This window comes from Pseudophryne corroboree, chromosome 6 (genome assembly GCF_028390025.1).
Source record: "Pseudophryne corroboree isolate aPseCor3 chromosome 6, aPseCor3.hap2, whole genome shotgun sequence".
In the NCBI taxonomy this organism is placed as follows: domain Eukaryota; kingdom Metazoa; phylum Chordata; class Amphibia; order Anura; family Myobatrachidae; genus Pseudophryne; species Pseudophryne corroboree.
The window spans coordinates 486,744,004-486,754,635 of NC_086449.1; the positions used below are offsets into that span (position 1 = coordinate 486,744,004).

Sequence of the window (10,632 nt, forward strand, 5' to 3'; positions counted from 1 at the left end):
TTTGCTGTGGGGTGCCTCCTGAGTGTGCTGGGATGCTTTCTGGCCAATTTGGGGTGATTTGGAGCAAGTTGAGTCGACAGCCAGGTTGACATGTGCTGCTGATTGTTTTTCAAACATGTGTTTTCCCGCCTAATTTTGCTGTGGGGTGCCTCCTGAGTGTGCTGGGATGCTTTCTGGCCAATTTGGGGTGATTTGGAGCAAGTTGAGTCGACAGCCAGGTTGACATGTGCTGCTGATTGTTTTTCAAACATGTGTTTTCCCGCCTAATTTTGCTGTGGGGTGCCTCCTGAGTGTGCTGGGATGCTTTCTGGCCAATTTGGGGTGATTTGGAGCAAGTTGAGTCGACAGCCAGGTTGACATGTGCTGCTGATTGTTTTTCAAACATGTGTTTTCCCGCCTAATTTTGCTGTGGGGTGCCTCCTGAGTGTGCTGGGATGCTTTCTGGCCAATTTGGGGTGATTTGGAGCAAGTTGAGTCGACAGCCAGGTTGACATGTGCTGCTGATTGTTTTTCAAACATGTGTTTTCCCGCCTAATTTTGCTGTGGGGTGCCTCCTGAGTGTGCTGGGATGCTTTCTGGCCAATTTGGGGTGATTTGGAGCAAGTTGAGTCGACATTTTGTGAGGGGCAGCCATTTTGTAAGGGGCAGCCATTTTGTGAGGGGCAGCCATTTATACATGTATGTATTTTTTTTTATAACAGAGATGTCAAGGGACAATCAGACCCGATCCGCCCCTTCCCCCAACCCCTCGGATCTATCCCTGCAAAGCAATGAGGAGTGGGAGCCAACCCAGGAGGCGGATGCGACCGACCAGGCATCTAGTGACCAGCCGCGGTCGTCAAGGGCCCATGAGAAGTCCAAGAAAAAGCCTAGTAAAAAGGTACTTAACCACACCTGCAGACACAAATAGCATCAAACTTTACCCACTGTAGTTTGTGCAATGCCATGCACACCTACTGTAATAGGTGCGCAATGCCAGGGATACTGACACTCACAGGTACTCACAGATCATAATATAATTTATTTTTATTTTTTTTAATCCCTAAAGGCAAGAAGCCAGCCAGAGGAGCAGTCGGAGGAGGAAGCCTCTGGTGAAGAAGCAGGACAGAAAAAGCCGCGTGGACCCAGATACACTGAGGCGGAAAACTGTGTCCTAGTGGATTGCGTCGACAGGTCCTACGACATTTTGTATGGATCAAGGGCACAGAAAACAGCATTTAAGGTAAAGCGGAACATCTGGGAAACCATCGCCAGTCAAGTAACTGCAATTTCTGGAAACCGTCGGAGCACCCGAAATTGCTTGAAGCGGTACAGTGATTGCCGCAGACAGACCAAGAAGAAGATGGGGATTCAACGCCGACATGAGACAGCTACGGGAGGTGGCCCGGCTCTCAATTTGAAGTGGCTACCCTGGGAGAACGTTATTAGAAGGCGCTTGAACCCTGTCATGGTCGAAGGAGTTCGCGGAGGTGTGGACTCCAGCCGTCCTGCTGGCTTTCCCGAGGAGGAAGAACCGCCCAGAAGACGGAGGAAGGCGGGAGACCAGCCGTCCAAAAGGAGGTCTGATGGTAAGAATTCATTCACATGAGCTGTAGTTCCCTTTAAAATTTTTGTATGTGCTAATATATGTGGTTTTTTTTTTTTTTTTTTTCAGACAGACCTGCCCAGAGGACATCACCTGCGCACAGGACATCGCCAGCGCACGGACCGTTACCTGTGCAGCAGGCATCGGCAGCAGCGCGCGGACCATCAACTGCGCCGCAAGCATCGCGAGCACACAGATCGTCACCTGTGCGCCAAAGTTCGTCATCGCGCAGTAGGTCACCTGTGCACCAGACGACATCAGTGCACAGACTATCACCTGTGCACCAGACACCGTCGGCGACCACACCACAAGATGGGCGCCAAACTACAGCTCCTGCGCGCAGGCCATCACCAGATCGTCGTCTCTCCAGGAGCTCTGGGACTGTGACTGAAGAGCCTCAAGACACAACCCTTGTGGACCAATCACTCGATCTGTTTGAGTCTACAGGGTTAACTGACGAAACTTTTCTTGGGTTTGAGGACAGCCGTGCAGATGTATCCAGTCAGACCCTTGAAAAGTCTTCCGAAACGAGGACAAGTGGAGCTCCTGGAGCAGCGGCATCACAGGATGGAGAAGGTTTGTTTGTTTTTTTTTGTGGGGGGGGGGGGCAGTAATTGTGTAAAGTTTCTCAACATTTCCAAAATTTATTTTGCAAACAGTGGTGCCACGAACCAGCAGCGGACTAGCTTCGGGGGTTGGTTCGTACTTCAGGCCGGATCTCCTACAGGGGTCGTCAGAGGATGACGAGGTGGAAGTGCAGGATGATCCAGTTGCTACATCCCTGCGTGAGTAAATTGAATTGTGAACCTTTCAAAAACTGTTTGTTGAATTTGGATAATATTGTCTAATTTTCTTTTCAGCTGCCCAAATGAATGTGGTGGCAGACATCCAGGAAGGGCAGAATCCCTCAAATGTTCAGAGGGTTCACACCCTGGCATCAGAGATTGGGACACGCCAGGATACATACACGAATGTTGTGGGAAGCAGAGTGGACAACATTGAGAGGACAATGGAGAAAATGTCCAACAATCTGCATGAACTGCAGAAGACTATTTCCGACAGCACGGCCACAATACTACAGATCATAATTGAAGATCGTAGGGAGAATAGGAACATACTTAACATCATGTCCGATTCCTTGGTCAAACTTGTGGAAAAAACCACATGTTTGGCAGAAAGCAATAAGAACATGTCGGATAGTCATCGACACTCCGCTTCCAGCCAACAGATCATTGCAAACACACTGCAGATGATCTATGATAAGCTCCCAGTACCAGCTCATCAACACGCTGGTGATCCACCATATCCGCCGTCTCAAGCCACAAGGACGCATCGTACCCTTCCTCAAGTCCCATCCCAGTACAGTCAGTCACAGATGTACCAGGGATATACAGGGATGTACCCCACCCCCCAGATGCCTCCACCACCAGCCGCACATTCTTCAGCAGCATGGGCACCGAGGGCCAGTCGACATACTCCCCAGCCTCCCAGGACATCCACGCCCTATCAGGGGGAAGAAGAGGATCCGGACAGACTTCCACCATAAACCCGGTCGTATTATTTTATTTTATTTAAAATGTTTTTCATGTATCCCTGTCTTCCCCTCCCATTAGTTTGTTGTTTTTCTTACTATTGTTTTTTCTTTGTTGGGCTTCCCCACCCGTGACCGGGTACTACCAAGGAGCTTTGTGTAGGCATACATGCGCGGGCATGTATGCGGGCGCGTGTGGTAACGGATGAAAGCTCCTTGCGGCTACATGTATGATGGGCCAAAGAGCTATTCTGATACCCCCTTTTTCTTCAAATTATCCTTTTTGTAATGATGTACTGTATACTTTCATTGTGTGAATTTACTATTCACTAGTCTGTTTTTGACTTATTCATAGGATTTGTGAGGAAAAATGAAGTGGACGGCATAAGATTGTGTTGAGCGTACCAAGGTGAGTAGAACCAAGTTTAATTCAAGAAACTTTGAACCGCATGCCTTTGTAGAACAACACCGCCCAGCAATGTCTCATGCTGGGCTGTGTTGTTCCACAAATGTTAGCATGTCAAAGTGCTGACCACTGACGACACTCTTTCACTTTGAACCGCATGCCTTTGTAGAACAACACCGCCCAGCAATGTCTCATGCTGGGCTGTGTTGTTCCACAAATGTTAGCATGTCAAAGTGCTGACCACTGACGACACTCTTTCACTTTGAACCGCATGCCTTTGTAGAACAACACCGCCCAGCAATGTCTCATGCTGGGCTGTGTTGTTCCACAAATGTTAGCATGTCAAAGTGCTGACCACTGACGACACTCTTTCACTTTGAACCGCATGCCTTTGTAGAACAACACCGCCCAGCAATGTCTCATGCTGGGCTGTGTTGTTCCACAAATGTTAGCATGTCAAAGTGCTGACCACTGACGACACTCTTTCACTTTGAACCGCATGCCTTTGTAGAACAACACCGCCCAGCAATGTCTCATGCTGGGCTGTGTTGTTCCACAAATGTTAGCATGTCAAAGTGCTGACCACTGACGACACTCTTTCACTTTGAACCGCATGCCTTTGTAGAACAACACCGCCCAGCAATGTCTCATGCTGGGCTGTGTTGTTCCACAAATTTTCATTGGAAAAAAATGAACAAGTGTGTTTTTACTTTAATATACTTTTTTTTCTTTTCCCCACAGATATCTATATACACAAGAAAAGAATGTAAAGAAGAACAAACTACTTTTTTGTTTTAATTAACTTTCAAACTTTATTAAAAATTTTTTTTATCTTCAATAAACTTTTAAAAATAGAAGTTTCCTGTGGTTTTTATTAAAATGTGTAATACAGTTGAATTGTATGTAAGATTGCCCAGGGAACATCAGGGGATATGTCTCTTCACGTTCACGCCACTTAGGAAGGATACACCGGAAGATCTGTGGAAGAGAACAGTATGAGCTACCAGATGTGGCTAATAGTGTCACCATGGGACAGGAAAGAAGAGGTAAATACAGACCACACAACACAAGCGGGTTGCAGCGGCCCAAATGCAACCCTCCTGCACTTGCATCACTACACATCCAAACATTCCCTGATCCAGCATTGCTGTTTCAGGGAATGTTTGGATGTGTAGTGACGCAAGTGCAGTAGGGCTGCACTTTGAACATGCCAAGGTGATTTAGGACAAGTGAGTTTTGTTGGTCAATTGCATCTCACCTGAGGTGGTTGTCTGCTACATGGCGGAGGGTCAGGTCCACATCACCAGTAGGTCGCCCATGGAACATCGGGTGAAATGTCGTGTCTCCTCACATCAACGCCACTTGGAAAGATACACCGCAGTACCTGTGGAAGAGAACCGTTTAAGCTTCCAGGTATGGGTGATAGTGTCACCCTGGGGCTGAAAAGGGAGGTACATACAACAGACCACACAACACAAGCGGGTTGCAGCGGCCCAAATGCAACCCTCCTGCACTTGCATCACTACACATCCAAACATTCCCTGATCCAGCATTGCTGTTTCAGGGAATGTTTGGATGTGTAGTGACGCAAGTGCAGTAGGGCTGCACTTTGAACATGCCAGGGTGATTTAGGACAAGTGAGTTTTGTTGGTCAATTGTATCTCACCTGAGGTGGTTGTCTGCTACATGGCGGAGGGTCAGGTCCACATCACCAGTAGGTCGCCCATGGAACATCGGGTGAAATGTCGTGTCTCCTCACATCAATGCCACTTGGGTAGATACACCGCAGTACCTGTGGAAGAGAACCGTTTAAGCTTCCAGGTATGGGTGATAGTGTCACCCTGGGGCTGAAAAGGGAGGTACATACAACAGACCACACAACACAAGCGGGTTGCAGCGGCCCAAATACAACCCTCCTGCACTTGCATCACTACACATCCAAACATTCCCTGATCCAGCATTGCTGTTTCAGGGAATGTTTGGATGTGTAGTGACGCAAGTGCAGTAGGGCTGCACTTTGAACATGCCAAGGTGATTTAGGACAAGTGAGTTTTGTTGGTCAATTGCATCTCACCTGAGGTGGTTGTCTGCTACATGGCGGAGGGTCAGGTCCACATCACCAGTAGGTCGCCCATGGAACATCGGGTGAAATGTCGTGTCTCCTCACATCAACGCCACTTGGAAAGATACACCGCAGTACCTGTGGAAGAGAACCGTTTAAGCTTCCAGGTATGGGTGATAGTGTCACCCTGGGGCTGAAAAGGGAGGTACATACAACAGACCACACAACACAAGCGGGTTGCAGCGGCCCAAATGCAACCCTCCTGCACTTGCATCACTACACATCCAAACATTCCCTGATCCAGCATTGCTGTTTCAGGGAATGTTTGGATGTGTAGTGACGCAAGTGCAGTAGGGCTGCACTTTGAACATGCCAGGGTGATTTAGGACAAGTGAGTTTTGTTGGTCAATTGTATCTCACCTGAGGTGGTTGTCTGCTACATGGCGGAGGGTCAGGTCCACATCACCAGTAGGTCGCCCATGGAACATCGGGTGAAATGTCGTGTCTCCTCACATCAATGCCACTTGGGTAGATACACCGCAGTACCTGTGGAAGAGAACCGTTTAAGCTTCCAGGTATGGGTGATAGTGTCACCCTGGGGCTGAAAAGGGAGGTACATACAACAGACCACACAACACAAGCGGGTTGCAGCGGCCCAAATACAACCCTCCTGCACTTGCATCACTACACATCCAAACATTCCCTGATCCAGCATTGCTGTTTCAGGGAATGTTTGGATGTGTAGTGACGCAAGTGCAGTAGGGCTGCACTTTGAACATGCCAGGGTGATTTAGGACAAGTGAGTTTTGTTGGTCAATTGTATCTCACCTGAGGTGGTTGTCTGCTACATGGCGGAGGGTCAGGTCCACATCACCAGTAGGTCGCCCATGGAACATCGGGTGAAATGTCGTGTCTCCTCACATCAACGCCACTTGGGTAGATACACCGCAGTACCTGTGGAAGAGAACCGTTTAAGCTTCCAGGTATGGGTGATAGTGTCACCCTGGGGCTGAAAAGGGAGGTACATACAACAGACCACACAACACAAGCGGGTTGCAGCGGCCCAAATACAACCCTCCTGCACTTGCATCACTACACATCCAAACATTCCCTGATCCAGCATTGCTGTTTCAGGGAATGTTTGGATGTGTAGTGACGCAAGTGCAGTAGGGCTGCACTTTGAACATGCCAAGGTGATTTAGGACAAGTGAGTTTTGTTGGTCAATTGCATCTCACCTGAGGTGGTTGTCTGCTACATGGCGGAGGGTCAGGTCCACATCACCAGTAGGTCGCCCATGGAACATCGGGTGAAATGTCGTGTCTCCTCACATCAACGCCACTTGGAAAGATACACCGCAGTACCTGTGGAAGAGAACCGTTTAAGCTTCCAGGTATGGGTGATAGTGTCACCCTGGGGCTGAAAAGGGAGGTACATACAACAGACCACACAACACAAGCGGGTTGCAGCGGCCCAAATGCAACCCTCCTGCACTTGCATCACTACACATCCAAACATTCCATGATCCAGCATTGCTGTTTCAGGGAATGTTTGGATGTGTAGTGACGCAAGTGCAGTAGGGCTGCACTTTGAACATGCCAAGGTGATTTAGGACAAGTGAGTTTTGTTGGTCAATTGTATCTCACCTGAGGTGGTTGTCTGCTACATGGCGGAGGGTCAGGTCCACATCACCAGTAGGTCGCCCATGGAACATCGGGTGAAATGTCGTGTCTCCTCACATCAACGCCACTTGGAAAGATACACCGCAGTACCTGTGGAAGAGAACCGTTTAAGCTTCCAGGTATGGGTGATAGTGTCACCCTGGGGCTGAAAAGGGAGGTACATACAACAGACCACACAACACAAGCGGGTTGCAGCGGCCCAAATGCAACCCTCCTGCACTTGCATCACTACACATCCAAACATTCCCTGATCCAGCATTGCTGTTTCAGGGAATGTTTGGATGTGTAGTGACGCAAGTGCAGTAGAGCTGCACTTTGAACATGCCAGGGTGATTTAGGACAAGTGAGTTTTGTTGGTCAATTGTATCTCACCTGAGGTGGTTGTCTGCTACATGGCGGAGGGTCAGGTCCACATCACCAGTAGGTCGCCCATGGTAGAGTTGGATAAAAGGTTCAAATATTTGCGGTAACCAAACAGGATAAAACAGGGGGGAACAAACTGTATAAACACGGACCGAGGGAAACACATCAACAGGATGTAAAACTCTGTAATAGATAAATGAAGAGGGTTTTTTTTAAAAAAAATCCAATGTCAGTTTACACGACCATACAAATGTTGTCAGTATACTCACAGGCAACTGAAAAAAAATGTTGTATCACTGTCCGACGTGAATCCTCTCCTTCGTCCATACCCACCGGTAGAGCAGATGAACGTTCCCCGCGTAGGAAAGCACTACGACGAAGAGTCACCGGCAAACGGTTTGCGACACATATGTTGTGTAAAATACAACATGCATTTACCATGCCGCAAACCTTCGACGGTGAGTACAAAAGAGCACCGCCGGAAGTGTCTAAACATCGAAACCGGCTTTTAAGTACACCGAAGGCACGCTCAATTACTCCCCTCGATGCAATGTGTTTCTCTTGGTAACGTTTTTCTGCTCTACCAACAGGATTAGACAATGGGGTCAACAGCCACGGTTTGTTTGGATAACCCGCATCGCCTATAGAAAAATATAAAAAAAATGTTAGGTACTTGTAAAAAATATTAAAAAAAATAAAATAAAATAATAAAAAAATGAAAATACATACCTAACAGCCAGCCACCAGGCATGTTTCCTGTTTCGAACTTGTCAAACAGCGATGACTGGCTTAGGATGAAGGAGTCGTGAGATGATCCAGGTAATCCCACAAAAATATTCAAAAACCTCATATTTACATCACAGACCGCCTGCACGTTCAGGGAATGGAACTGTTTTCGGTTCCGAAAACATTCCTCTGAATTACGTGGCGGTCTGATCTGCACGTGGGTACAGTCAATCGCGCCCAACACATTGGGAAATTTGTATTTGTTGTAAAAGCCTAATTTGATCTCATGACATTCGCTGTCCGTCTCTGGAAATTTGATGTACTGGATCGTCAATTTGCGGAAAGCCCTAATGACTTGGGTTATACAGCGCGACAGAGTCGACTGAGAAAAACCGCATGTTTGAGACAAAGTAGGCTGGAATGTGCCTGACGCCAAAAAATGTAACGTCCCCAGCAGTTTCTGAAAACCGCTGATTGCACGATTTGACCGTGCCCGAGGTTCCAAGTCGGCCTCCAACAGAACGTACAGCGAATATATGTCGCGAGTCGATAAGCGATAATTTTGTATCACCTCGAACTCGCTGAGATCCTCCAGTTCACGCCTAGTGCGATACTGGCGTGGACGTGGAAATGAAACCCGCAATACTGGCTCACCCAATGCAGACATTTGCTGACCTTGATCCTGATGTTCATCTGCACTTTCTTCCTCCATCAAGCTTGCAGCCAGCATGAACAACACAATCTGGTCAGAAAAAGGCTCCATCATTGTAGTCAGTACAAAAATAGGAATGTGTTTTAAAACGCAGGGATTTTCCTAAAAAAACGATTCCACAAGAGAGCTGACTGTAAAATGGCTCCTTCTCCCTGTATTCTCAAACCCAGGAGTGAGGAGATAGGAGGGGCTTTGCAGAAGTGCATCCTGGGTAAAACTGTGGAATCATGGGTAAATTTCCCTCAGGAGATTGAAGAAAAAAATATTCCTTTAAAAAATCAATTAAATAATACTTGGGAGTCAAAAAAAGACAAACCAAGTAGATAATCCTTTCAAATATAAATAGTTATGCTACTAGCAATCCTCAAATATCCCAAAAAAAGATGTTTTAAAAAATTTTTTTGAGAACCCGCCTGTCAACTGAGGCGGACTCAAATAGGCGAATTTGCGGGCGAAAAGTACTGCAGGCGAATTTCCAAACTTGTATTGAATATGCTGGAGGCGAATTGCAGCATCTGTACCATTGCAGAAAAGACGAATTCGGAAAAAGGCGAATTGAGAAAAGGCGAATTTTGACGGGCCGTTTTTTTGCGAAAAATGACTGCACTGCATAGGCGAATTGATTTTTGGAGGCGAAAACGGCCCGGAATTCGCCTTTTCTTCCAATTCGCCCGCTATTGCATATACCCCGTTGAGTGAGTGTGTTTTTATTACATAAGTTTATATAACTTAGAGGTTGAACCAAAAAGAAATCGGGTAGGACATACGTGTAAGTGACATATACGGTGGCTAAGGAGGCATCCTTGGTTAAATAAAATATGAGCATTAGAGTATAGCGGACCACAAGGTAACAAGACCAGGAGGTCACAAGGACAAGGCCAGGAGGTCACAAGGTACAAGAAGGTCCGCTATAAAGGTACAAGAAGCACAACCCCGGGGGTTGGTGCTAAAACCCATATAGGCCATTGGAAGCTCTGGCTGAAGGAATTCGCAGCCGCAATTTTCGATTCCATTGATCTCTCAGTACATAACAGGTAGTGCTTATGTACTGAACGATTGTACCGCACGTAATTGTGTGCAGTAGTTAGTAATCTGACCTAATACCATTAGAGTAAAGTGGTCACAAACGCTATTTGTACATTCTGACGTGATTTGTGTAATTTTTTATTTTTAAAGGGAAGTTCGCTGGTCACTCAGGAACTATCTAACAACCCCACCTTTACTGGAAAGAGTAAGTGTCCTGCGGGTAACCCTCATATGTTCCAGTAAACAGAAGGTTTCTGGTAGGGCCCTGTATCGAGTACGCCAGCACCATATCGGTGTGATCAGGTCGTATTGGTCGAGGTGGGCGAGTGAGTGGGGTACTCGGTAAACCGCCACCGCCGGCCTATTTTGAATAATTTGGTTTGCTGTAAGGGTTCGCTGAAGACCGTGATATAAAGATCAAAGGAGTAGTAAGCAACACCTGCAGATTATGGGGGCCAATTGTTCAGGTAGGGGGCGAACAACCTCGGTTCGGGTTGATTCAGAGAACCGACCAGTCGGGTCGGCAAGGTACATCATGTGT

The 10,632-nt window shown here is 47.2% G+C and overlaps 1 protein-coding gene across 1 annotated transcript; it reads left to right on the forward strand.

Moving 5' to 3' along the window:
- The first annotated feature begins 710 nt into the window (after positions 1–710).
- On the forward strand, positions 711–3,460 carry LOC134934604 (serine/arginine repetitive matrix protein 1-like). The gene is made up of 6 exons (XM_063930002.1): positions 711–880; positions 1,049–1,568; positions 1,655–2,161; positions 2,245–2,370; positions 2,446–2,877; positions 3,450–3,460. The coding sequence occupies exons 2-6, from the start codon at positions 1,343–1,345 to the stop codon at positions 3,458–3,460; spliced, it is 1,302 nt and encodes a 433-aa protein (XP_063786072.1). The 5' UTR covers positions 711–880; positions 1,049–1,342.
- Positions 3,461–10,632: the final 7,172 nt, after the last annotated feature.